The following is a 26,514-nucleotide window of genomic DNA, read 5'->3' as shown; positions in this document are numbered from 1 at the left end:
GGTGGACATAAGGTTAATATTTTCACGAGTATAAAAATCAGTGCAATTATTTTTATTTTATTTTGAATGCCTCATTAATTAAATGTTTTAGAACGGCTCCAATTACAGATCATCATCATTATTATTACAGAAAGGAAGCCAAGGACTGTTGCGTCTGGAGTGCGTATTACCGAAATATCCGTGTCAACTGTGCAAGGGATGAAGGGGTGCAACTGAATGCATTTAATACGTATAAGGGTGTTCATATGTCAATTCTAAAAGTCTAAACAAATCAATCAGACCGGCGGAGGAAACTGAGACTAATCGTCTCCTGTTACATTTTACGGGTCTGTGCAGAGTCTGACTTTTATACGTATGTGCACGCACAACAGGGAGCAGATGTCAACGGAAAAGTCAAATGGGTGCATTTCTATCTGCGTAGTAGTTTACATGATAAGTGTGAATTACATCAGTTTGTGACAGAGTGCCTCTCATTTGACACGGGTAAAATAGATCACCAAAAATGTTCTGCATCATGGGTTGCCCTTTTTGATTGCATTATTATTACATAATTATTGCACCAACTGACGTGATGCAAGGTTTGCAACCATCAGAGCAGAATAATTGTAGCACATCTCACTCGATCTACATAAATATGTAAGAATCTCGTTTCCTGTGACTCTGTTGACTCAAAATACACACAAAGTCTTACGTGAAACGTCTACTAATTAATTATGCTTCCGGTTCCCATTACTTTATTGTCACATGACAAAAAGGTTTTTATTGATTGCAGTTGTGTCAGGACAATGAAAATGCATAGAAAATATTAAAATTATTCACTAGCACACCTGTCTACACATGTATTCATATGTCAAGCACCACCTAACCTAATCCATTCATTATGCACCCTTCGTATTGGTGTCGGAAAATATATGTTCGACTAGGTTAATTGAATCTAATTAATTAAATTATCATACAGTAAAATGATTAATTGAATTTGACTAATGGACATTCCTTGGTTTCTCGATTAAGGCCACATTTATCAACACATTACAAAATACAATTATTATAAACATCAGAATAAATAGTACATATGTTTAGTCACTTCAAGTGTTAAATTTTCTCACACTAATGACTTTCTTGATAAACGGGCTTTTACATACATACGCAAATATCATATTTTTTAGATGAACTATATATGTAAAGCTGAGTCTTGTGGTAAAAGGCTCAAATCCGGTTGAACTCTTCACCCTCTTCTTGCTGGGCTGTTGCTCAATTTTTGGAAAGAAAGAGGTGCTAAACAGGAGAGAAGGTTCAATAATAGTTATGCTTTCCGTAAATTCAGTTCTCGCAGGATAAGCACATAAGCTAAACAAACTGAGAAATGAAAGAGGCCAAGAATGAGAGAGAGAACTCATTATTATTATTATGTTATTGTTGCTGAGCTGAACAGGAGTAAAAAGCTTTAGATTTATGACTCGTTACGCCAACTTGAGTTTGAATGGACGTTTAATCAAATGCTATTTGAGTGGTTTGGTGAAGGAGAGAAGACCACCGTCTAACCTTTTAATATGATTAAATTACCTTCTGTCCGTGTCTCTGAACGACAATTCTAGACCTCCAGTACCGCTCATCTTCTGTGTATGTATATGTAATTGTGTGTGTATATGCATGTACATACTCACAACCTAATAAATTGCCCATCATCAAACTTTAACATTCCCATTTTACAATGCTGCTATATGTATGCACCACTCGGGAAAAGCCAGCCTTATCATTATAACCTGCTTACAGGGCGCATACATTGTCGACGGGAATACAAGTTTTGGTGAAACATAAAGTTTGTGCAATTCTGATTCAATTAAATTTGCTTGCACTTTCAAGTTCAATTTTTTTCTTATGAAATATATCACAAAAGTCAGGTCTTTGGAGAGACATTTTTGTACCGTCTCACTGATCTCACCCAAAAGATTCATGTATACGTAGAAAGGCGACTGTGCATTTCTATTGCACAGCCTTTCCCATCACTTTCTCGTTCACATGTCTAATATGTCAAGTTTCAATAAGTTAATGCAATGCTTGGCTGGTTGTTGGTTCTGCTCTTGGGCTCATGGTACGCTGGTCGAGAATGATGGTCTTCTTCTTAAATGTCATCATGGGTAATTTGCATTCAGCCAACTGTTCTGCTTTCTCTGCTCAGAAAATCAAACATTCATTTCTCAAATGTACTCAACTCTGGTCGTCGTCGCCTTTCTAACTCAAACTTACTTTTACTTGAAGGTAGTTATAAATTATTCGTTCCTATTTTAACCTTTATGAAATAAATATGTAAGAAAAACAAGATAAAAATACAGGTCAACATTCGGATGATAATAAAAATAATATGCTCATTTGAAAAGCAAAACTCTTTTTATAAACATTTTATTGATCAATTTTATTTATATACGTTCATTATTAAACAATGCTCATATACACGTTTTCCTTCCTTGCTGATTCAATTTATACTTTATATGAGAAAAAAAATGCATTCACGGTGAACGCATCTCCTCTCTCGTCGTGCTTAGTCGAGTGATAAATTAATTTGGGGCTGCCAAATTAAGTTTACTTGGCTGAGAAATAAAATTAAGTAGACTTAATCTATTCAAACTGGATGCTTTCTCTACGTAATCACAATAAGAATGACAAATAGATTATGATATACTTTGCTCAATTTCAAGGATGACGGCATATCGCAGCCATTCACCTGTAGATATAATAAATATTTGTAACTTTGTGAGTGTAATTTGTGTCAAAATAACGGAACAAACAATGGAATCGATTGTAACGGATGAACGACCCGAAGACATTTTCTACGGATAATTAACTCTTATGAAAAGAAAGTGGGCAGTTGATCCTGCCTCCTTCACTCAGCTAACCTTTCCTCGTTAATTAAAGCATAGGCTTTAGATTATGCAGCATATGTATGTATGCATTTAGTGATAAAGAGTTAATAAGGTAAAGTCAATTCAAACATTCAAGTTGTTACGGCTGATAAGGAAGGAGGAGGTCGTGACATTATCGAATCTCATTTTCTCTCATCATATAATGAGAAAGCTGAGGAAATTGAGTTTAATCACGATTCCGCTAATCGTAAGTATGTATGGCTAGATATTCCTAATTATTCTGTTTTTTTGCATAACGTGGACTACTCCTTTGACTCAAATCCACTAGTTCTTGTCGTTTCATCGCAGCAAACTGCCAATTCTGCCTTTTTCACTTTATCAGACGCATCAAAATCCCACAAACGTTTCCTCTTAGGGGGAGAACCACCAAATTTCTCATCTTCCCCCGAACAACTTTCTTCTCCAGAGTTGGAGTCGACAGACAACTTTTTACGGCTTATGTTAATGTTGACGCTGTTGTTGTTATTGTTGTTATTTGTGGATGTGACCCAAATCAAGGACGTGGAGGAATATTCCTCTTCCTCCTCGACTTCTTCAATGTCTACGTTTTCTTCGTCATCGCTGTCGTTTTTAGCAGCATTCGAAGACAAGAGAGCAATCTGATGTCGGCTGGAACTATTGATAGTTCCTCCTCGTTTGGTGTTAAGGAATGAGATTTTGGGATGATCATTTTCATCATTTGTACTCGAAACTGAGGGTCGTTCCTGTGGAGAGCTGTTGCGCTGTTCTCGGTTGAGATGACCAAGGATGGGATGATGAGAATGGTCATGACCCTGGTTGTTGTGACTCGAAGTAGTGGAGAGGTCTTCAGGTAGACTGCTTGTTCCTCCAAGAATAATACTGCTGGTGGGTCCTCCACTCGCTCCCGTAACTCCTGAATTGTTGTTATTCAACCAGGAAAATAAGTGCTCCGCGTTGGAACGATGGGATACTGGTTTGAAAGCAGACTGATTTGTCGATCGTCCTGCCCCAGCGGATAGCGAAGCCACTGCTAATTTCTCTGAAACAGATATTCCAGCAGCCTCAGCTGCCAGCAAGTGGCATGGGTGCGGAAAGGGAAACATGGGTCGAAGCCAGGGGATGGACAGGGGGTGAAAGGGTGAAAGGTGAGATAGTTGGGAACCTGCGTTGAGTCTCCCAGAATTCATGCTAACAGGAGAAAGTCCAGGGTTCCAGATCCCCGAAGGACTTAGCAGCGGATTTGTGCTCGACAAGAAATTGCTTGGCGAAGATGACGTGTGATTTGTGGAGGGCGAGGAGGTGGAGGTTGGATGGTGAAGGGGCAATGTGCTAATAAAGCCAGGAGATGAGGATAAGGGGTTCAGAGTAGGACCATTAATATGATTAGTAGGTGGTGCATGATGATTATGATGGTTATGATGGTGATTAGGTCGAGAAGGTGGCTGCTGAGGTGTGACGGCTGCCTGTTTTGAGGATCCGTTGTTTTGTCCTCCTCCGCTGCTGGGGGAAGTACCAGAGTTGCTTGAAGACTGCTTTCCCCCACCACCACGTCGGTGGACCTGATTATCGGAACGGGATGAAGTGTGGTGATGGTGATGGTGGGAGGAAGAGGAGGAATGTGCTGCCAACATCCGTTTTCTTGTTCCCCCATTAAACATTGCTCTCACGTCCTGCAACAAATCCATAGATCGACATATAACAACATGTCAATTTGAGGCTTCCTGTTTCGGTATCACCTTCTCAGGTTTAATGATAAACCTCTAACCTAACTATTACCTGTTATCGTTTACTATTAGTTTATTTAAACTCTATTTGACACCTTTCTCAGTATTTAAGTACATTTCAAAAGATATTAATCACTTTGTCAAATTGAATTAAACATGTACATGAATCTGCACATTAATCGTGCAGATAAAGATGAAGCATGCAATTTAGGAAATAGAAATTTGTTACCTCCCACGCGTGCACAATCTGTGCAGTGTCCATTGACAGCGTATTTGATGAGACTGAGATTTCCTGCACAATTTTAGAACATCTTTGGTCAGTGGTCTTTGGGCTCATGGTTTAAGGGCAGACGAAAGTCTTACAGCATAATACTAAGGATAAGTAGTATTAAGTATCTAAGTACTTACGTCTTCTGGAGGATCACCGCATAGCTTGAGATGTCTTCTCCATGAATTAAAATTCCTAAAGTGAAAATTAGAACCCGATCTAAATAAGTATGCTTCGTTTGTTAATTCCATACAATAACATTTATAGGTGCGTGATGACGTAACTTTTCATCAAACTTATTGTACTTCGGCACACGGTAAGTTTTAAATTAAGGCTTACCCTCAAGCTCGGAGGAGTGAATCGGGTTTGGAGCAATATCCCAGTTTCAACCTTCTCTCTCGCTTTGCGTAATGCATTGTAGTGCCTATCTCGAAACTTCGCATCGACCCTGTGGGGGGGAGGAGTCGAACTCAGGGTTCATAATAGTGGAATATGTTGCACTCGTCTTTCTGCGTCTGATGGTATTTTTTTCAAATTTTTTGGACTCGCGCGAAGGGCTGCAAATGGTTTACCAGTCTACATAAGGTTACATTACTTGATGGTAAACCATTTGCAGCCCTTCGCGCGAGTCCAACAAATTTGAAAAAAATACCATCAGACGCAGAAAAACGAGTGCAACATATTCCACTATTATGAACCCTGAGGTCGACTCCTCCCCCCCACAGGGTCGATGCGAAGTTTCGAGATAGGCACTACAATGTATTCTGCAAAGCGAGAGAGAAGGTTGAAACTGGGATATTGCTCCAAACCCGATTCACTCCTCCGAGCTTGAGGGTAAGCCTTAATGTCGAATGCATTTAATCCCAAACACTAATAATCTGTATGTGATACATATTATACAGGGTAGTTTGTTTTAAAAAATCTGAAGGTGTTTGAATTCTCTCAAAATTCTTGCAACTAAATGTAAAGCCACGTAAGTAACTGAAATTAATTTCTTTAAAACGACTAAATTAAGCATGGATATGTACGTACACCTCTTTTTAAATGCAAACTTTGATACAAACGCTGTATTGTCTTACGCTGCGTCCGGCTGCACGTAACTAGATTCCGGAAGTCGATGAGAATGGAAAATAAATTTGTTGGGAGAGAAGAAGAGTTGGCAGTAGGTGCACCGGATACATTTTGCACTAGAAACAAGTAATTAAATTATGCAAACTTCAAATGCATATGAAACTAAATTTTTTTAGACTCGTGTCATCTTTTCACTCATCCCTATGACGTATGAAAAGTATGTGCATACCAATGCAATGGTTGACATGCAATTACTCACCGGGATGAATTGTATCTGGATGGGACGAACGATCCACGACAACCCCACCCACACTGATGGTACACTTCGAAAGCAAAATTTTCTGGGAGCTGGAAATAGAAACAGAAACGAAAGTGGATTAAATTAACCACAACGTGCATAAATCTTAACGTGCAAACAAGTCGCCTACCTGTGGAGGAGCATGATCACCTAAAAAGCTCTGGCATAACCGTTCTGCCTCTCGCCTGGTGATCATCCCGCATCTATTTCGCATTCCGAATTATTTGATACCTTGCTATTCTTGTCGTCGCTATTCACTTGTCTCAATACTTGAGAAGAAATCTTACCGTCTTGACGTCACAGGCATTGCACCGGCCCTTCGCAAAATCTCCAATTGGACTGGAGTACACTGGACACAAGTGATGCCCAACGCTAAAATTTCAGAAATTTAATCACTACGTATTTACATAGGACAAAATACCAGCCCAAAGGGCGATGCCTGAGAAGTGAAATGGAAGGCACATTACCAACTCTTCTGTTATGGATTTCATTGTAGCTGAAGTCTTTGAGCAGCGTGCTGGAAATCTGGGCAAGACACAATCTCTCCTTTCCTTCCATGACCAGGGAGACGATCGGGACTCCAAAAAGCATGACGGAACCGACCTGGTGACGGATGATGAGATTTTTGTCAAAATCATATTATGCAATAAATAAGGTAACAAGCAGCAAAGATGATTTTCTTTAGCACGATCTTTACACACATCTTTACACGATCTTAATGAAATGCAAATATTTTAAATGTTTCGTATTCAAAAGTTGAAAAAGTTGTCAATTTCAATTTGTCATTGTGAAGGCTTACTTGATTCTGTTTTCCACTGCTCTGTCCCTCATTACTTCCACTTCCGTGTTTAGAGGATTTGCTAGTGCTCGAAGGGGCATGAGGGTGGTGATGGTGGTGAATGTGGGAATTAGAATCGTCTGACATGGGGGACAAATCCGGATTACGAAGGCTTATGCTTGTTACCCCTGTTGTATCGCACATTATGGCAGAGACATGTGTATGTATGTCTCTCTGTATAGGTGAAGCTACGTATCTTCCAATTTTCTCCTCGTCCAAATCAGATTCCAACTAACGAGTGCACTAATCTTAAGTACTAGTGTATTATTTACGTCTTATTCCGTCATCATCAGTGATTAAATAAATGAGTTTCAGCTTTTGTGATTTGTATCAACTTCCCCTTTCAAGGACTTTATAACGTATTTCTTCACTTGAAATCATTATGTTTAAGTATTTTATTTGCGAAAGCCCGTCGACTTCTAATCACAATAATCTTGCAAAATTCTCTCTAAAATCACTCACAATCACTCTAAGGAGAAATTACATACATATATATCTTTTTACCATGTTCACGTGGATTAAATTGTACTCGACGCGATATATTCTCTGTAAGCCAAAGCACAGCAACAATTCAAAAGTCTTGCAATCACACTTTCACCAACGTCGTTACTTTTTGTAAAATCTAGTTGCGATAAGCAAGAAATATACGGTAACAAAGTCTAACACGGTATGGATGAGGGGCAAGTTGAGATTAGTTTTTCTCTTCTGTCACCATGTTGGGGCACTATGAAACTGTTCCTTTGTTTGCTTGCATAGCCTTTACTTTCACTTGGTTTCGTAATCCCGATGCTCCACTGATAAGATAAGATCTCCGACTGATAAGAGACCAACTTGTTCCCGTGGATTAAATAACCTTGATGGTAGGCAGCACAAGCCAGCTTGTGGATGCATATACGAAGGGAATGGAAGGCCGAGTTTGCATGGGTTGAGTATTAAGTGAAAGTTGAGGGAAAGGAGAGGGGAAAGAGCCAGCCAGCCAGCCAATGCCTCATACACAGTTAGTTAGAGTTTATCTGGTTTGGCGTTGCTCACAGTTGGGGAGAGTGTTGGTAGTTGGGGGTTGGTTCGGGAAATGCCCAGTTACCCGGGAGGAGTTCACAAGCGGAGAAGCCACTTCCACACAAGACGTGCACTAACGAATCTCCGGCCAGATCGGCCAGTGCGCAAACCAATGCCCGCCTGCCCGAAATTATGTCCACTTTTACTTGTGCACCAAAAAATCCATGAACTACCAGCGTTAGTTAATACGCAGTATGCAGTGGGAATGGGGAGAAAAGTAAGAAAGTCTGACCAGTTTGAAAAAATGCTGCTCATTGCCAAGTTCTAGAGATGAGAGTTTTCTTAAAGTGAAAGCAAAGAACGCATAATAAATTGAACAAAGATGGTATGTTTTATTGCAGAGGTGAATAAAATTGGAAACGGACGTTTCGATTGTCAATTAGTATAGAAATTTAGAATTTAGTTCTGCGAATTAAACAGACAAAAGTGTATAGAATTGAGACGTAATGGATAGAGAGATGTACAATGCACACATGACGTAATAATTTATTAACCCTCCTAGATCGATCATACAGATTAATTTATTCTTCTTCCTCTTCCTCCTCCTCCTCTTCTTCCTCCTAAAGTGGTAAAAAATTATGTAACGATTTGAATAACCCAAAGTTGGTTATTCTGACGCAAAAGTGGGATGTACAAGTATTTACCTCTTCCTCCTCTTCGGCCGCTTCCTCAGCCTCAGCTTCTTCTTCAGGTTCAGGTTCAGGCTCAGGCTCGTAAACGTGGGCTTCTTCTTCAGCCTATGTACACCGATAAATTGTCAATAATATAAACGTGCTATGGAATGTGAACAATTTATTTTGATCTGGAAACCTACCTCCGCGGGAACTTCTTCTTCTGGAGTGGGTGGGTCGTTCTTCTTTTTGCCAGGCCTCTCTCCAAACCATTTTGGGAGTCGGGCTGGTTCACAAGACGCAAATTATTAACCAAAAATTCGTTAAGGAACAGAGTTCTATGTCTAGAGTTTGGTGAACGTGTGGCATTCAATGAATGTCATTCGTTCACATATTGCTTACATTTTGGTCGTTTCTTAAACTCGTCCATCCGTTCTTGCCAGTTTTTGTCATTGGTCTCATTCATAATCTTACCATAGCCCTAAAGAGAAAGCACATGAAAACTGTGAAGGTCTGATTTTACTCTCAATTAGATACATACCCCTTCAAATAGAGATTTTCTTTCTTCGTAGGATCGGGTATCCACTCGCCTCTCAAATTTGGAAGCAAGTCGGATTTTTGGCTAATGTTTGTTAATATCACGTTATTTTAAGAGAATTGCACCATTTTAATGAACAATGGAGTAAAACCTTACAGGGTATTTTCCAGTTAAGGCTTCAGGATTCAATCCCAATTTCAACGCCTTTTGTCTCAACTGCATTTTCTGTCGCTCCTTCAACTCTTTAAGCTGAATAAACATTTTCATTAAATATGTGTACTCGCCATAATATTTAATTTCATGTACTCAAAATTTTACATACATCGTAATCTTGACGGCGCCTAAAATGTAAATTATTAAAAAGTGCGATTAGATTTCTAAATTCATACTAACATTCGTGTAGACATTTTAATTGTAATATTTACTGTCTCTCTTCCAAGTCATAGCGTTCAGTTTCAAGGGTGACGAGCTTGTTCCACAACTGGTCCGCTGGAAATGTTTTAATAAAATTATATTACGTCAACCTGCTACAGCGTAAACGGTCAAGTGAATGGTGCAGTAATCCATCATGTACAATCCAGACATTTAGTGCAGTATTATTACATAATTTGAGACCAAAACTCATTACCGAGTAGGGTCATCATTCATACGGCATTATACATATGCCCAGTTTTCTTATTTTCGTTCAATTTTTTGAATATTTATTTGCAAACTAACTTTCACCTATATTCCTTCATAAGATGAACTCATAAACACCGTCCTGCAGTTAAATTTACCCAGGATTTATTTAATGGTCGTTAGTCATAAGAACTGAAATCTCTTCTAATGAGCTGATTTTCGATAACGAATTTTATACACCACACATCTAAGTCTTGCTTTCTCACACTTCGGATTACTGATTGTATTTCACTTGCTTTTTGTAATATGATTCATAGAATAAACCAATAAACTTACCTGTCCTCTTGAGAGAGTCTTTACTCAAGCTGTCAATTTCCAAAGGCTTCACATGAACACAAAAAAACACGATCCATGAGATTCATAATTGATTTTTAGCAATATATCCAAGTATTCAAATATTTTACTGTGTTTTTGTATAAATTTCTCCCAATTTCTAATTTTAACAATACTGAACAAGACTGGTATCTGAGTTTATTAGTTAGTGTTTTACATATGTATGCCTTAAGACGTGTTCTTCAATCGTCCGTCAAACTTTTACACTTGGACAATGGATCTTTGCATAATCCGTTATAAGAGGTTTACTATTGTTAATTCCGAACTTACATATTTTTTAATACACAGTTTGACTATTTTGACCTTGAATAAATTATATTGTATGCAACTGAACTTAAAAATTCTATACCTTGATACGAATGGACAAGCAAATGGCTTTCTCTTCAGCCAACTGCTCCTTGGTCTTTGTCAACGCTTCGGCAGCTCCTTCCTGGCCTAATCAGATGGGAATAATTTTGTAATGAAAGTAATTAATCATGATAAAATTACAACACGAACCAGGGGCAGCTCCAGAACCGTAGCCTTTAGGTCCACCCATCTTTATTCAAAAGTATTACATTATGAAATGCATTATTTTCCAGATAACCGTGTTTGGTTCCATATAATTTCTATTAATTTGTATGTGAGCTATGCAAGTAAATATGGACGTACGGCTTTTCGGCTCTCTGCTTCCCTTAACCTCTTCATCTGCTCCTCTTGAGCTCGCTTCTTTCTATCCTCATCCATTCTGCGTCGCTTTTCCTATTAATTAATTTAGAGATAAATGTAGGCACAACTATATCTTGAATATAAAATTAATTATCAACAAGGAATGTTAATTCATGCATGTACTGCTCGCATGCGCATTTTCAAACTCACTTGTTCTCCCTTCAAGATAAGTTGGCGAAGTTTTTCGGCTTCTTCCACCTTCTTACGCTTCTCTTCGGCCTGATACAACATTCGTTAAATTATAAAAGTGCAAATATAAAAAAAATTGGATAATTTGGACGAACATTGTTTAAAAACTACTTGTCATTTTATCTCTTACGTACCTCCTTCTTCTTGGCATCTTGGATAACCTTTTGGCGTTCCTGCTCCTCCTTCTTCTTCTTGAGAGTTAGAGCCTGCTCCTGTTGGACTCGAAGCCCCTGAGAAATGAGGTTACTTTTGTATCATTAAATTTCTCAATTTGTACGTCGATTCTGTTCCTCACAACTTACGCGTCGCTTGACTTGACGCTCCTTGAGGGCAACCAACTCATCCTCTTCCCTCTGCTTCTGCTTTCTCCACTCGTTGATGTAGCCCTGCAACTGCTCGTCGAGCTCAGAATGCTTCTGTTCCTTCCTCTGTAGAGAGATAGACCACGTGCAAAGGTCAAACAACTTGAGCCTTCGGTATCAGGGCAGAATGTGTTGCTAATAATTGATTACCTTCACAAAATCTGGCTTATCATCCTCCCTTTAGAGCAATGGGTGCAAAGTAGATATTAGAAAAATTAGTTTTTTTTACTTGTGAATATGTGTATATGTAAAACTGTATTCCATAAGTGCTGATACGCACAGCCAAGGCAAATGTAATCACGTTTATATGAGGACATTATTATTAGAGAATTTTATTCCAAATGACAAATATATTTTTCAGTATGGTCACATTGTCCTGTTGCATGAGTGAATTGGACATAAGGCTTAAAATTGTGCCTTCAGACGTACGAAAATATTAGCCAATTAACAAACAGGACAGAAATTGTTACTGAGATCAGAAAAAGTTCTAAAAATGGGATTGTGGAAAGTGTTAAATAATCGGATTCGTCAGAGGTGAAAACGTACTTTGCTGCTGCTGGAGTCCTGCGAAATAGAAAATGACATTACATTAGATCTGGAAATGTTAACTTCTTTTTGAGATGGTAAAAAATACGGGAGAAGAAAGTACACGTAGGAGATAGGAAAGTGCAGCTCTGAAGCTTCATTACAATGACCACATAAATACATACAGATTTCACAGTTACATATATTGTCAATCATGTTTCACTCATCAGTCAGAGTAAATTAGTGTAACAGGTTCTGATGCTTGCACTTATTGATACACATATACTGCGTGAACAAATACTGCTACATACATACATATATTCTACCAACATGTAATTGACAGAAATACATATACATCACACCCTCATAAACAACAACAACGTCTCTCACAATATAGTTCCCAACAAAAAGTTTACGAACGAAAATAGCATTGCAAAAAGCAGAAAGAGTACAAAAATTGTATAAAAAATGGTAAAACACAAGTATATATGTATTATACGTGAGCATTTAAGCAGCTCAGTCGAACTTACTTTCTGCAAAAATATGCAAACGAAGAAAAATCAGCAAAATTGGTCAGTTTTCAAATTGACTATGGTTTAATGACAAAAACTTAAAAGCTGCTTACGGTGCTTCATCCCTGTAATTACCGAAACAGAGAGTACAAAACTTAGGACGTGACAGCTAGAAGCATTTATGTATTGTATTGCCTTAGCTGTAAAAATCGTATAGATATCAATGCAAATATGTAAGTAAATGCCATCCTAAAAATCTAGCTTGTACTAAATGAAAGCAGTTTGTGCTCAAATAAATTCTAAAAAGTTTGAAAATGTAGAGTAATAATAGTAACAATATTACTAATGGTAAACTAATTACATATTATGTAAGCATGTAAATATACTTATTTAGAAACTTACACTGGTTCGGCTTCCGCCTCGGCCTCTTCCCTAAATCACAATTATAAGAATATCATTAAATACTGTTATGACATTCAGAGATTTAGAAAATTTGTCACGTATATTACAAGTGTTTGCATGCATTTATTTACAAATACAAACTTCAATATTTTACACGTTCATTCATTCATCGTTTCATAGTCGGCAAATAACATTAAATCCTGGTTTGATCGTTACTGTATGGTTTTGGGGATTTTGTGATTATTTTTTGTGAAATAAAGCTACTTACATACAGTTTTATGTAATGAGCCGATGCCATATTTTTATACATATGAACTGTGATTAATAAGTTAGGATAAACGGCTGTTGGAACTTCGGGAGTCGACGTACGGATAAAACTATGCATCGGATGCCAAGAGTTTTTTCGGCGATGATTCTATTCCTAAAAATGCCCTAGCACATCCATTCCCGGAGCATTTCCGATGGTAAAAATCGTGTACTGTGCTCTACTGAACTTCTGCTGCAACATGTGTAACGCTAAAATGCATGAAACCCAATGCTGTCCTATGGAAGCAAAGATCTGTGGTGGAAGCAGAACGGTGGTGAATTTCAGTCCGAATCAGTGCATCACTCGCAATCCGACCAGCAAACCAAGATACATGACCATGAAAGGAGATGCTCCAAATGTCGTAAAGTGTTTCCGGAGGAATCTTTCCGTAAATATTGCCACTTTTCCTCTTGACAATTTCAAAAGCTATACTTGACAATGTGCGGTGTGGAGAAAGCGGAAAGTTTCCATTGCTTTGTACTTTGTAAAGAAATGCCACCATCACGTTTATCTCATGTAATATTACGTCTGTGCTACTTGTACATTGGAGCATTGATTAGCTGGCGATTAATTATTTAATGTATATGTACTTACTCTTCAACCTCTTCTTCGTATTCTTCGTCGGACATGATGAACAATTAGGGAAATCTGGAAATATTGAAAATTATGTAGAGCAACAACTTTCACCCACTTGAACTTCACTGTTTTAAAATTTTCGAATTGGTACTCACAAAACCCCCGACGAAAAAGAGATTGAACTCTGGAAATGAGACTTTGTCTGAACCACGAATTGCGGCACTCAGACTAGGAAGAAGAAAGATGTGAATTTCTCCGATCTGAAGATTTTCCCCGGGTTGTTTCTACTATTAATAGATTCTTTGCATTCATACACAGTTAGTATAGTTATCCCGAGTCCCAAAACAAGACCAAGTCTGCCCCCATATCATCCTCATTCAACTATTCACAAACAGTATCCGCACCACATGCAAATTATCGGTGGGATGGTATCGCCAAACGTAGTCTAAAAAGATAGTCAATGATCATGGTGGTGCAGAGCTATGCAGGCGTGTATATGTATGTATGTCTACAGAATAGCTCTATATTGTATGTACTTATTTACTTGCCTAAAAATCTCAGATTCCCATTTAACAGAAACTCCATTCTTAAACGACATGCTACACCCTACACTAAAACAACGCTATTTAGCTATCCACAAGTAGAAGGATTTGTGTGAATATATTTATAAAACTGTGTTTATAAGGATCAAGCATTTACTCGCATGATGAGACTCGACCGCTTCGTATTTGAGCAAAAAATTGTTTTAGTCAATATGCTCCAAAATTTAACAAAATTATGCTTCTTCAAATTAAAATTAGGATTAAATTGAAATGTATATTTTGCATAAGGACTTAACTTGAAGAGAATTTTCAAGGGAGGTTGGAATCTACGAGTATATGAACAAGAAGAGGACGACGTACCGCTGCATATTGACCAAAACAAATATACATAAACGATGCATATATCCTTCATTTTGGAGTGATGAATGAAGAGTAGTTTAAAAGCAAGATGATGTCATTCATTCAAATAATTCAAGCCGAGACAGCTGAAAGTTTGAACGGCGAAGACATTAAGAAATTTGTGGAGAATAACGATGCTAGTTTTATAAAGTATTAATCAGACGGTATTTGACCAGAGCACAATATATATAGATAATTTGTAATTTATGCAAGTTAAAGGATCTTTAAATTACAATGCAAATTATGTAACACAGTATGAGTAACCAACTAAGGTATATTATATTTACAGTTCAGAAAACCTGATGCACAATAGTGGTCACTTTATCATGTTTTTATTAGTCTACAAATATCTGTCTATATCTGTATTAACTATCAATAGTCTAACCTATAAAATTAAGACCATAGTATTAAGTATTTTTAAAATATTAAATTATAAATTAAAATATTATCTCCAGACACAAGTAACACACTATTATATTGATCACCTTCAAATATAGGATAAATGCATATTTAATTGTTTAATTGTATTTCGACATACAAATGGATTTTTAACAAATGTGACTCTATGTAAAGTTGTATACATTTATTATCAAAGAGCGCCTAATAGGAATAATAAGAATCAAGGTCAACTGAGTTGAAAATATAGGTATGAAATTTATAAAAAGTACAATATGATAAGAAAATAACTTGAACCCTCTATTGGAAATATACTAGCTATTAATAGTATTATGTGATACGTAGTATAGTGACGGAAATAGGATTAAATTGAATCGCTGCAAAAGTACTTAATATAGTATTATATTACATTCATCCTTTCCCTTATACATTCGTTGCATCATTTCGAATGCAATCAGTCCAATGTTACTTCCGCAATTGGGCCAGTTGAAGAAGCAGTCAACTTAGGTCTGCTGATGTGCACAGTTTGAACGTGCTTCTTGTACTCACCTGTATATAACAAAATAATGTCGTTTAGTGAAACAAAATCAAATGCTGAATGAAAACGTGTTTCCTGTTTACACACTGGCTTATTACCTGGGCGTAGAAACACTTTACAGTAATAACAACAGAATGGCCCATGGCTCAAAATGTGCTGGATCCACTCATCCTTTCCAGTTAAAAGTTTAGCACAAATTGAGCAAAGAAAGCTTTTTGTTTGGCGATGTTTTTGTGCTTCGTGTTTATTCAAAAGCAATAGGGATGTAAAAGAATTTGGACACTTTGGACATTCCAGTTTCTTGTCCGAATCGAGATGGGTACTAGTGTGTAAATTTCGTTCCTCTGCAAGACATAATTGTAGACTTATTAGAATTAGTTCAAGGTAATTTTGAAGTTAAAGTACTAATCCATATAATTGCTGACACATTACCAGCAGTTTTGAAAGTATCATGGCATCGAGAACATCCGAATGCTTTTTCTGAAATATCAGCGAGTAATTAAAATTTGGTTCGTCTAATTAGATACATCATCTTCATGAACATATATTCGTTCACATTCGCCCACACTAAAAAGCAGTTGAATAGTTTAATCAAGTTTGGCTCACCTGGTACATGAGTTAAAAGATGTTTAATCGCCTTATAGCTATTCTCAAACACTTTGCCACAAATTAAGCAAGGTTGGCCTGCTACTGCATTATGAGCCACGTTCATGTGTTCCGTCAAGTAACTGTGACAAAAGAAAAAAAAACTGTCATGTGTTATTTTTGCACTAACTTTACTGCTACTTTATTTCATCTAACATGACCCATCATACCTGGCTGGAAACAACTTGTGACAAATGGTACAAGTTGATTCACGTGCCTTATCGGCAGGTGATTTAAAAGTTGAGTCCTTATGTCTGGCGTTTGGAGGGGGGACTACAACTTTTGCACGGGAATTTGCTTTTGAAGGTCGACCGCGGCCTTTTTTCGATGGAGTAGGTGGTGCCACTCCTCCAGTCTTTTTCCTAGCTGTAGTCTTACTAGATTTACGACGACGGTCTCCATTCCATTCATCGTCATCGTCGTCGTCAACACCATCAATATGTTGACCTTCCAAGACTTTTCTGTAATCCACGTTTTTCGTTGAACTCCGTCGTCTGCGTGATCCACTGTCTCCTACAGCCAAAGAGAATTAAAAAATACAACATTTAGTTTATTTGAATGTATCGTGCATGCGAAGCAAACCACTAATTTATAAGGATATTAGTACACGAGTGAAAATATTTGTCGTTTTAAATTGGACATACCACTGTCGCTGAGGTCATCCACTACTACAGATTTCGTGCTGGCAACACTCGTTATTTTGATCCCCACGGATCTTGGGGTTAATCGAGGTTTGATATTGACTTCACTCTCTTCGTGATTAGCATTTTCATACGAGTTATCCTCATTGTTACCCATATCATAATCATCATTAGTCCACGAAGGGTCATGTTGTTCGTCAGCATCATCATTCCACGACGAACTTCCATCGTGATCCATATCACTCATCATACCACCCATTATGCCATTAACCTTATTTGACGCTTTATTTGTATTTTTTCTGCGTTTTTTAGGTGCAGTAAAGTCCGTTTCTTGATTATCGGTTAACAGGTCTTCATACTGCAGCAGCTTAGACACCACAGACCCATCCTACATTAATGAATCAATGCATGTATAATACATCACAATTTGACTCAAGCACAGGGGGAGAATTATTAAGTTGATTAATTCATGTGGTTTACCTGAATTAATCCTGCAACTTCTTGGTGCAACTTGTACAACTGGGAGATGAGAGTCCCACAATTTTGACAAAAACCAAGATTATCGTTCACATCTTGCAAATTGAGTCCCGGAGCCGTTTTGGTAAGCCGGAGTTCGAATACAGAGAGAAGAGCTAAATAAAAAAGTCATACCTTTATCATTCAATGTAATCATGTAAGATATGAGATATGAATGAGACGTTGGATAATCTAGCAATGAAATCCTTATTGTTAGCCACAACAACCGATTTCAGTATACATACATATTAATACTGAAGTTGAGGTTTAGATTATTTCCAAAATGTATTTAAATATTTAACAGGAGATTATGCTTACTATTACCGTTGCTCATATTGGTGATACGAATTTCGATTAATATTTTATCAGTGAATTCTACAATTATTTATTTGTAATATTGTGGGGTATAACTAAAATATTTGTAACCTTGCAGGGCAGTGACGTGGAGTAATTCCCCAGTGACAACGTTGAACGAGTAAAATTCGTTCACTTTCCGTTCCTCCCCCTCGTCGAGAGCTGCTTGTTGTTGTCCTCGTCTTGGTTGAGAGGGTACGTCTCCACCAACGCTTTCAGTTGATCTTTCTTCGGCAACTTGTGCAGAACTGGTTGCAGGGACGTTAAATATCTTGGCTCCCCTAAATGGAGTCTTACACCCAGCACAAAAATCGAAGTCATCCTCATGGAATACAGGAACCGCTGTACTTTCCTCGGAATCCGGAGTTTCATCCGTTGATTCCGTTTTTATGGGAATGGGTGTAGTCAGTTTTAAGCTGATTAGCATTTTTGTTGCCGACTGGTTAAGTCCACGTCTACAGTTGAAAAGTTAATGTAATTCTCACGCAAAGCGCCGGCAGACCTATAATAAACGCGTAATATGTAAAATGGGGATTCAAAATAATAATCATACTAACGCAGGTCATGCATTATGTGTTATGTACCACACAATACATGAGATAAAGCTCAAAATTTTTAAAGGTTGGTTTCTTTTTTCGCCAATGACAAGTGAAAAGCGGAGAAGCAGCTCATCGATGAAATCGTAGCAAATGAGATATTTATGCAATTTTAGGATGTCAGAAAAGAGCTGGACGAAACCTACTACTTTCAACGACCATGTTCCCTTGTTTCTTCTGGACGTTTACGACTTATTATTTTATGCAATATTATCATATTTGACCAGCCACACTAAAAGCATATATATTTAAACAATGTTTCTGCTTGAAAATCAGATTCTTTCCTACAAAATATTTTGTGTATGCAAAGTAACCACTTGTTTTAGCTTTTTTAAGGTTTAAGCAAGTCTAATGTGGGGTGTCTTTTGCTGGTGCTTGATAAAGAAGGAGCAAGAGTTTTTGAAACCCAAGCCATACTATTTTACTAAAAACAAGTAATATAATGCCACGCTTATGGGATGGTTGACAGGAAGGACGGGACAGAGGTGACTTCTTACCCGTGACAGTAGCGACGGTCACTTGAGAGAAGGGGCGTGGTTGGAGAGAAAGTGGAGAAAGTTCTGCTGGGAGGCAGGCAGTCCTCGGTGGCGACGGAGATGGTGGTGGCGAGTCTAGAGAAAGGAAGCCGGATTCAGATTTCCTACCTCCTCGCTCTCTCTCTGGCTGGGGCTCCCTGTTCTCACAATCCTCGAGTCTAGCGGCACCACATAAAACCCAACAACAACAACAACAAGCCGTCGAAAATTCTCAAATTCTCACCCAGTCTCATCTTTTCTCAATTTCCTCTTTGTGTAACATTTATGCAGATTCTAAACAATGTCAGCAATAGATAATTACGAGGTGAGATAAGTTCAAGTTTTTCGAACTTGTGTTTGTGTAGCTGTAATGTTTTCGTAAATTATTACGATTCGTAATGTGAAGTTGTATGTATGTGTAATAAATGTTATGTTGAACTTGCAGATTCCACATTCCAATGCCACTACATCAACAAAGAAGCCCAAAAAGTTGATACATTTCAGTGATGGATCGACCATGGAGGTTGAGGATGAAATTGATACTGCATCAGATAATACCAAGTTTGTAGAAGAACAGGTGGAAGACCAAAAGCACAATGGGCAGGATCCCGTAAGCCTTCCATCATTGATCAAATGCATATATATTTACCCAAGAAGTCCTTCTACCTTTATCATTTCAGAAGAGTTTGTCGTGGCCAGAATGGTTAAAATATTATTCCCATAAGGGAGCTTCTTCCGTCATGGGTGGGATGGAATACTCTGGCGAGACACTTGCGTATTATTTGGGAATTACTTCACCAAAATATCAGCAAGAAATTGATGAGTATAATCGAATGGTGGCCAAAAAGATGGCTCATGAATCGGAAGCAAAATCATGGGCCTCAACAGATCCAACTTCCCCCCATATCCCCATTGTCATGGAACAGGTTAGCTCAGGAAACGGTGTCGGGTCAAGAAAGTCTAAAGGGGACAGTGGACTTGATGACCATAAAGTTTGAGAAGATATGATCATTATAATTATATGTTAATATTTGAGATTTGGACCAATGCAACAGAATGACTATCCATTCATTATAGTAAGGATAAGTATATGCAACTACAATTAAAATTTAATCTCATTAAAGTTTTGTTCTTGATGTATAATATGATGTTTGTCCAATATTTATTGCACATACATTCTAACAGTCTAATGGTTATAATTTCAGTGATAAATTGTAAGAAACAAAAGATACAAATAAATTATCGTCGATCGATGTTGTTGCGTATAAGGAATATAAACTTACGTCTTTGTCGGCTATTTTCTTTGCAATTATAGTAATAAATAAGCTTAACCTACTTCACAATGATAATTTTCATGTCCAAAGTTGAGATACGTTTTTCAAAACTAGTAATGTTTTTCACATTTTTGTTGTACAAATCATGAAAAACATTCCGTAGTAATCGGAAGTCTTGATTATTGTAGCTGCCATATTAAAAAGTGTTAAAGGTATTGATCTTGACGATTTAATGCAACTTTCATAATATTTTGTCAATGAAGTAAAAACTCGCCAACAACTTTGTTGGTCGACTTTTTTGAGTAATTTAACAAGTGGACGCAACGAAGTAGTAGTAGTTCTAGTAGTATAGTGAAGGTAAACTTTGTTAGAAAGACTATTTTTTAGAGTTTAGTACGGGTTCTGTTCTGCTTTGTTAGTGGAACAGGTCTGTTGTCGTCCGTCTTCTCATCCACTTTACAGTACATTTGTTGAAAAATGAAAAATGATTTTGCATATTTCGTCTCGATGTTGCAATATTGCTTGAGCCCTTGGGGGTGGTAGACAAAATTTACGATGTACGTCACAGCACAACGCTAGATGATGATGGCATTGGACCAGTAGGAAGACCAACTGGAACAGGGAAATCTCCTTCGGACCAGTTTATCAAACTGTGTTCGGGTAGCTGAGAAGCCGCAAAATGGTCTTTGAGAAGCATCTGAGAGAAATTGCAGTGCATTTGCATGCTCTCCGTTTCACGTCCTGTTTCACTGCATAATCGGTAGAGATCTGAAACACGATAATTAAAAACAAGTGGATTAAAAATTATATGCTTGATACGATATGTTTTACACCATACTACCTACTACTGCCATATATTCTGTCTCACGCATTCCGCACGCCAAAAACAGCAGTAGCAGTTATGTTAGCCAGTTGTACTATTTTCTATTGAATTCCCCATGCAATTGTCTAGCAGAAACCATGTTCTGAAATTTTTCGTGATACAAGGTGCTAAAATGACAGACCGGACAAATCGACGTGTTGCAATTTTTCAGAAACATTTTGGTAAACATAAAAATCCGCCATTTTTCAATAGCTTATTAAAAATCGGAACTAATCGCAAGATAGTCGACCGTACCATAAAATGATTCACTAACATTGGGGGTGTTGATAACCGAAAATCGAGTTGAAGGGAACGGTCAAAAAGGTCACAAAAAATCACCAAGGCGCGCAAAACCTGATTTCGGCCGAATTCATGCCGGACCCAAAGAAAAATTTCGCTACAAATGAACGGGCGAAGTAAAACTACGTCCCAGGCCTCTAAACTCGACCTTGGACTTATGTCTTTAAGATGTGAAAAGAAACACTTGCTAACTTCACGCCAAGTAAAAATAGGATCCTCAAAAGCCGGGCCCTGATCATGCGGTACGCGCTTGAAAAATGGAAATAAGTATTTTTGAAGGATAAGTAAACTTTCACAATTGAGGCCATATAAAATTATTAAAGGCACTGTGTCCACACCCCACCGGTCCATATTATTCATAAAAATTTTAAAAATTGTAATCGGACCCACCATCCAGATTCTGAGATTTTTTATTCGTCGTGGATTGGATTTGGTGAAAAAAGTGAATTTTATTCCTCTGGGGGTGAAATTTCTTGTCAAAAAAATTTTTTTGATGTTATCGAGCTAATAGGAGAACCACTGGACCACACTCAATTAAAAATAGTTACTGGACATTCAAGCAAGGCTCGGGTCCTGCTCATGAGACCAAAATTCTAAATGGCTGGTTGAAATCCAAAATTTCTGACTCCATTTCGGACCGAGAATAAAATTCACTGCCGTCGAACTTCAACCTTCTGGAATATGACATGTGGTCCAAACTGAAGCTAGATACTTGTGCTAAACGACATACAAGTTTGAAATCCGAGAAAAAATCTGTCGCTTAGAAATGAGACTAATATTTCTTGTAATGAGTGCGTACTGCGAGTGGGATGTGGATACCTAGACTTTGGGCTCTTGTAGCTTCGAATGGAGGAAATTTTGAAAAGTGCCTGGTATAATTTGTAGGAAATTTAATGGGCTTTCTCGTGATATCGCTATTTTTTCAAAATTCAATAAACTGAGTCCGCTACATTAATTTGTGTAGTGGTCAAAACTTATGGCAGTAGTAGGTATGTACGAGGGTGCGAACCTCTTAATATTGCAGTTGCCCATAATTGAACATGCACATCAGGGATTTTTGAGGCTAAAGAAATTTCCAAACGAATGAATTAAAGTCAGTTACAATTTTCTCAACAATTCCATATGAATATTATTAACCAACCTAACTGCATGGCGGGGCTGGAAACGCGTACAAAAAGATTATTACAAAAATTACATAGGCATCCCTCTCTGTTCATATTTATCATATTTCGCAAAAAGGACTTACGTAACCATGTTCATACTTTCTCTGCTATTTCCAAGAGATAGGAAGATATGACCCAGAAGTACAAGAGAACATGACGTTAGTCTATTCAAATCTTCAGCATTTGCCATTTTCAAACTTTCCCTCAAATATCTCCTACAAGATAAGAAATAATGAAAATACAACAATAAAAGTAAGTTTTATAAAATTATATGTACTTGGCATCGTTGTAGCGTTGCTGAAAAAATGACTGGAGCCCTTGAACATAATACGCGGCAGCACGTAAAGAGTGTGAAGCGGAAGGCAAGGTTTCTGGATTTATCCTTTCCAAAATTGTCTGAAATTCGGTTTCCCGTTTCGTCCGAAGGTAAACAATTCCGAGATTTAAGTGCACAAAAGTCCACAATTCACGTTCTTGGGATGTCTGCATATATAGTATGTAAAAGTATTTATAAGTATATTTGTATTTATCGTGTGTCATAGTCTTTCTTGCAACTTGCAAGTTTAAATTAAAAATATTGTCATACAAACAAACATACCCGCAGGGCTGTTGTAAATTGAACCTCTATAAATAAGTAGAATAGTTGTAATTTCAATAATAATCAATTATATGAATAAATGATATGAATAATTTTAGTTACCTGCGGCCTCCATACAATTCATGGACATGGCATACAAGCCGAGTAAGGTGTTAAGTGGAGCTTTATGAGTAGCTTTATGAATTAGAAAAAATACCCATATAATGTCGAAACTAAGCACTACACATTTATACAAGTAATATGATCTCTCACCAAGCAATTTAGGATGCTGTTGACACAGTGCACACGCATGTGAAATTTCCTGAAAATAGCATTATGAACAAGTTTAAAATATGATTAGATATATTTATAGTTGATATGTCGGTTTAAAATTACTTGCAACGCCAGCGTTTTCTGAAACCCAAAAAAAGGTATTGCAATAATTAAAATTTAGTTATGTTCATTCAATGAACCTAATTTTAAAATTTGGATAATTGATACATGTATAGAAATTTACTGATATTTCATACCTTTCCCATAACGAGTCTGCACATAATTATTTGTTCCTATATTTGGATGAAGATTAGACCAAAAATTAGACCACAAACATTTATACAGCAATAGATGAATATAGGGTAGTAAAAAGCATGCAGTATTTTGATTTTTACACTCTTCTGTATTTCCTAGTTTTCGAAACTTACCAACAGAAGCATATGAAATGTATGTAATATGAATGGTTTCTGATCAGCATCTACGAAATACAAGACAAATCCTTAGACTACAGGTAGTGGTAATATCTCATTGTGTTGCATTCATGTGTATGAGCTTACTTTTTAGTTTTTCAATCTGCATCAAGGCCTTGTCCGTATATTTTTGTGCTTTATCCAGGTATCCACCTTGCATGGAATGCATTGCAGTTATGAGATAAACTAGGACATACAGGTGCTCCTTGGGCATCCACATAAACATGTCACCAATATTTTCCGTGACAAGTTCTACAAAATATTAATAATGTCCATGATAGTCTACTCGATTTGTTTTGGTGCAGAACCCTGCCTGATGCAGATAAAATTAATGTGTACCTTCGTCCGATGGCCACGAAGGTTGAGTAATTGTTTGAATACTTTGTTGTAATTGTTTAAGACTTGGTTTTACACTTTTAATTTGTCCTGCCATAAGATAGTGGCAAACCTTCAAAAAAATTACGTAAATGAATAAGATTATCTATAAACACGAGAATTATAAGATCATATATGACTCTACCTGGAGGACAAGAAAAAAAACTTTAAGGTACTCCTTCTGGTGTTGATTTCCCGTCCACTGTTCCACAAGTAATGAAGCTTGTTGAAGTAATGGATGAACTTCTTGATACCGTTTGGCAATAAGTAGAAGCTACATCAAAATGCATGTATTTTTATTACATAATGAACACTACAAAAAGGCTTAATGCATTTGTGATTATTCTTACCATTCCTTTACTTAGGAGAAACAAGACACGGGTATAATTGGCTGACGAATACTCGGCTATAAAATTGGAATAGGGCAAATTACATTTCGGTTTACGAATTGTATTTTCTAGTGTAGGCTCAATTTCTATTTTTTTTGGAAAACGGGTAGAAGAAAATCCTTGAAAATTCGGTTTTCGCCCCCCGCTTTCCAGGCAACATTTGCACGTTTCAACATTTTCACCACAAATCGAACCAAGTTTTCTCGATATCATGATTACATTGCCCTTGTCAAAATTTTTATCCTACTCTTCGGATAAGAATTAATCTTTCAATGATTCATTACATTTAATAGTTTCTATTTTTATCACATTTCCAAAATCTCTTAGTATTTCCTATATTTCTCGAAAACTTACCATAGTCGACACCAAATCCCAAGAGACTGCGACAGTAAGAAAAATTCTCTTAGTTATTTAGTAATTGTTGATTCGGTGTTACGATTATATTTTTATTCATTAATAAGTTACTTCGATACCTACCTGCATGCAGATTGATAGTCCTTCTCCATTGCATGGACTTTCCAGGGAAAATAAATTATTTTAAATTTAGTACAAGCACACAGTAAAGATAGAGAAATGTGACGCGTTGATTTCAATTAGTAAAAAAATTAACCGGAAACTCACCTGAAGCTAACTGGAAAATCAGCCTACAGTGCCAATACACGTTAGCGTTCGACAACTCTAAAATATACCAAAAATGTCAAAAATCATGCTGTCAAAGTATATGCTATGCAACGCATTGGTTGACTCAAGACTGATGTATACTTGTATTGTATTCAGAAAGAATGTTTTACAACGATTCGTGGTAGAAGGAGATTTGAGATTCTCTTTCATTAGAACATGATCACCTTTTTGCAAATATCGAAATATATTTATAACGGCGTCAAACCAATGTTGCATACTACCAGCCTATAATAATAAAAAATGTGAACCATAAAAAATTACTTACCTACTGCTTTCCGTAAAATAGGTTTGGCTAAATTATATTGGTTCTGTTCTCCGTATAAGTTAGAAAGTAAACTGGCCGCCTCGAACTTAACATCATCAAAATTGCTTATCGTTTGAGACAAAAACCACTACAAATTACAGATTACAAAGGGATCATATCATCATCCTCAGTTTTCTAAATATGCAATATGTAAAATAACTCACGGCTTGCTCCAAATGATTTCTGGCAAGGTCCACATTTTTTGTATGAATTAGGAGTATGTTTCCCAGTTGTAAATGTGTCCTAGCTTCAACTCTGAGAGGTGGCTTAAAATTGAAAACTGCTTGAAGACACTGAATGCAACACTTAATGTTTGGAGGATTTGAGGTGCGGAAATACTCAGCCATTCCCTATGAAAAAGAGAGTTTGTTTATTTCACATTTCAATACGGCAATAAATAATAAATAATAATGAAGGTGATTAAAGTTTATTTATTTCTTACTAGGAGCGACAGGTACCAGGCATCCTGACTCGAAGCCATTGCTTCTAAAGTTGACCAAACTGGCAACAATAATCTACGACGTTAATCTCGCTCTATTTTCGTATTACATACATACACTTTGTAGCTTATAATTACAAATATTTATCAACTATGCTGCTTCTGTTTTAGGTCACAACTTTTGGTTTCTTACTCTAAAATGTACTGAAATGTAATGTATTACAACATTACGTGTCAGGCATATAACACTACATTGCTAATATTTGTATTTTCTTAAGTTCCTCTTCAGCAACAAATAAATGTAAACATTAGTTTCACTCACAATCATTAAAGCCATCTAAACATGAATAGTTCTATATACTGTTGATTCAACTGTTTGAAAAT

General features: G+C 37.1%; 5 protein-coding genes across 7 annotated transcripts; 1 reads left to right on the top strand and 4 right to left on the bottom strand.

Annotated features, from left to right (window-relative positions):
* Nucleotides 1-2,457: 2,457 nt before the first annotated feature.
* On the bottom strand, nt 2,458-7,961 carry LOC118434100 (probable serine/threonine-protein kinase DDB_G0276461). Its single transcript, XM_035846895.1, has 9 exons — nt 7,043-7,961; nt 6,711-6,846; nt 6,531-6,615; nt 6,374-6,446; nt 6,205-6,293; nt 5,954-6,061; nt 5,015-5,069; nt 4,836-4,898; nt 2,458-4,552 (listed from the first exon to the last, which is right to left on the bottom strand). Exons 1-9 carry the CDS (start codon nt 7,223-7,225, stop codon nt 3,164-3,166), a joined length of 2,181 nt encoding a protein of 726 aa, XP_035702788.1. The 5' UTR covers nt 7,226-7,961; the 3' UTR covers nt 2,458-3,163.
* Nucleotides 7,962-8,448: 487 nt separating this feature from the next.
* LOC110853302 (troponin T) lies at nt 8,449-14,180 on the bottom strand. 3 transcript variants are annotated; one of them, XM_022101557.2, is made up of 22 exons: nt 14,037-14,180; nt 13,900-13,953; nt 12,999-13,028; nt 12,710-12,721; nt 12,615-12,617; nt 12,106-12,123; nt 11,710-11,737; nt 11,500-11,625; nt 11,332-11,427; nt 11,159-11,227; nt 10,952-11,041; nt 10,799-10,838; nt 10,650-10,735; nt 10,244-10,289; nt 9,715-9,778; nt 9,612-9,630; nt 9,446-9,538; nt 9,293-9,373; nt 9,154-9,232; nt 8,955-9,037; nt 8,785-8,877; nt 8,449-8,700 (listed from the first exon to the last, which is right to left on the bottom strand). In XM_022101557.2, exons 2-22 carry the CDS (start codon nt 13,932-13,934, stop codon nt 8,662-8,664), a joined length of 1,230 nt encoding a protein of 409 aa, XP_021957249.1. In that variant the 5' UTR covers nt 13,935-13,953; nt 14,037-14,180; the 3' UTR covers nt 8,449-8,661. The 3 variants fall into 3 exon arrangements, with proteins under 3 accessions (XP_021957249.1, XP_035712458.1, XP_021957256.1); XM_035856565.1 differs by lacking the exon at nt 12,615-12,617; XM_022101564.2 differs by lacking the exons at nt 12,615-12,617; nt 12,710-12,721 and having other exon boundaries at nt 14,037-14,179.
* Nucleotides 14,181-15,007: 827 nt separating this feature from the next.
* LOC110847924 (zinc finger and BTB domain-containing protein 17) lies at nt 15,008-19,147 on the bottom strand. The gene is made up of 9 exons (XM_022094976.2): nt 19,006-19,147; nt 17,985-18,414; nt 17,523-17,674; nt 17,046-17,430; nt 16,572-16,914; nt 16,363-16,484; nt 16,189-16,236; nt 15,855-16,100; nt 15,008-15,767 (listed from the first exon to the last, which is right to left on the bottom strand). Exons 2-9 carry the CDS (start codon nt 18,337-18,339, stop codon nt 15,673-15,675), a joined length of 1,746 nt encoding a protein of 581 aa, XP_021950668.1. The 5' UTR covers nt 18,340-18,414; nt 19,006-19,147; the 3' UTR covers nt 15,008-15,672.
* Nucleotides 19,148-19,192: 45 nt separating this feature from the next.
* LOC110847935 (protein FAM177B) lies at nt 19,193-20,301 on the top strand. The gene is made up of 3 exons (XM_022094986.2): nt 19,193-19,348; nt 19,469-19,633; nt 19,704-20,301. The coding sequence occupies exons 1-3, from the start codon at nt 19,325-19,327 to the stop codon at nt 20,019-20,021; spliced, it is 507 nt and encodes a 168-aa protein (XP_021950678.1). The 5' UTR covers nt 19,193-19,324; the 3' UTR covers nt 20,022-20,301.
* On the bottom strand, nt 20,154-26,172 carry LOC110847916 (MAU2 chromatid cohesion factor homolog). The gene is made up of 21 exons (XM_022094964.2): nt 26,134-26,172; nt 25,856-26,041; nt 25,653-25,779; nt 25,328-25,384; nt 25,184-25,220; nt 25,061-25,086; nt 24,668-24,723; nt 24,463-24,591; nt 24,282-24,390; nt 24,030-24,194; nt 23,901-23,950; nt 23,730-23,765; nt 23,596-23,613; nt 23,473-23,521; nt 23,323-23,394; nt 23,221-23,246; nt 22,900-23,105; nt 22,706-22,837; nt 22,601-22,617; nt 22,469-22,522; nt 20,154-21,065 (listed from the first exon to the last, which is right to left on the bottom strand). The coding sequence occupies exons 1-21, from the start codon at nt 26,170-26,172 to the stop codon at nt 20,860-20,862; spliced, it is 1,797 nt and encodes a 598-aa protein (XP_021950656.1). The 3' UTR covers nt 20,154-20,859.
* Between the last annotated feature and the right edge of the window lie 342 nt (nt 26,173-26,514).

Source organism: Folsomia candida, unplaced genomic scaffold (assembly GCF_002217175.1).
Source record: "Folsomia candida strain VU population unplaced genomic scaffold, ASM221717v1 Fcan01_Sc001, whole genome shotgun sequence".
In the NCBI taxonomy this organism is placed as follows: domain Eukaryota; kingdom Metazoa; phylum Arthropoda; class Collembola; order Entomobryomorpha; family Isotomidae; genus Folsomia; species Folsomia candida.
The sequence above is the reverse complement of the archived record's forward strand: the minus strand, read 5'-3'. Positions and strand labels throughout refer to the sequence as shown.

What these genes read in the sequence shown, in the direction of transcription:
- LOC118434100 (XM_035846895.1), bottom strand. Translation starts at nt 7,225, where the DNA reads ATGTGCGATACAACAGGGGTAACAAGCATAAGCCTTCGTAATCCGGAT. An exon ending in AATCCATAACAGAAGAGTTG is followed by an intron (nt 6,616 to 6,710) that starts GTAATGTGCCTT and finishes CTGAAATTTTAG; the next exon opens with CGTTGGGCATCACTTGTGTC. An exon ending in TCCAGATACAATTCATCCCG is followed by an intron (nt 6,062 to 6,204) that starts GTGAGTAATTGC and finishes ACTTGTTTCTAG; the next exon opens with TGCAAAATGTATCCGGTGCA.
- LOC110853302 (XM_022101557.2), bottom strand. Translation starts at nt 13,934, where the DNA reads ATGTCCGACGAAGAATACGAAGAAGAGGTTGAAGA. An exon ending in AAGATGCCAAGAAGAAGGAG is followed by an intron (nt 11,228 to 11,331) that starts GTACGTAAGAGA and finishes ATGTTGTATCAG; the next exon opens with GCCGAAGAGAAGCGTAAGAA. An exon ending in CCTTAACTGGAAAATACCCT is followed by an intron (nt 9,374 to 9,445) that starts GTAAGGTTTTAC and finishes AACAAACATTAG; the next exon opens with CCAAAAATCCGACTTGCTTC.
- LOC110847924 (XM_022094976.2), bottom strand. Translation starts at nt 18,339, where the DNA reads ATGCTAATCAGCTTAAAACTGACTACACCCATTCCCATAAAAACGGAA. An exon ending in AAGTTGCAGGATTAATTCAG is followed by an intron (nt 17,431 to 17,522) that starts GTAAACCACATG and finishes TCATTAATGTAG; the next exon opens with GATGGGTCTGTGGTGTCTAA. An exon ending in TAAAGTGTTTCTACGCCCAG is followed by an intron (nt 15,768 to 15,854) that starts GTAATAAGCCAG and finishes TGTTATATACAG; the next exon opens with GTGAGTACAAGAAGCACGTT.
- LOC110847935 (XM_022094986.2), top strand. Translation starts at nt 19,325, where the DNA reads ATGTCAGCAATAGATAATTACGAG. An exon ending in CAGCAATAGATAATTACGAG is followed by an intron (nt 19,349 to 19,468) that starts GTGAGATAAGTT and finishes TTGAACTTGCAG; the next exon opens with ATTCCACATTCCAATGCCAC. An exon ending in AGCACAATGGGCAGGATCCC is followed by an intron (nt 19,634 to 19,703) that starts GTAAGCCTTCCA and finishes TTATCATTTCAG; the next exon opens with AAGAGTTTGTCGTGGCCAGA.
- LOC110847916 (XM_022094964.2), bottom strand. Translation starts at nt 26,172, where the DNA reads ATGGCTTCGAGTCAGGATGCCTGGTACCTGTCGCTCCTA. An exon ending in GACTATCAATCTGCATGCAG is followed by an intron (nt 25,087 to 25,183) that starts GTAGGTATCGAA and finishes TTACTGTCGCAG; the next exon opens with TCTCTTGGGATTTGGTGTCG. An exon ending in CATTTCATATGCTTCTGTTG is followed by an intron (nt 23,766 to 23,900) that starts GTAAGTTTCGAA and finishes ATCCAAATATAG; the next exon opens with GAACAAATAATTATGTGCAG.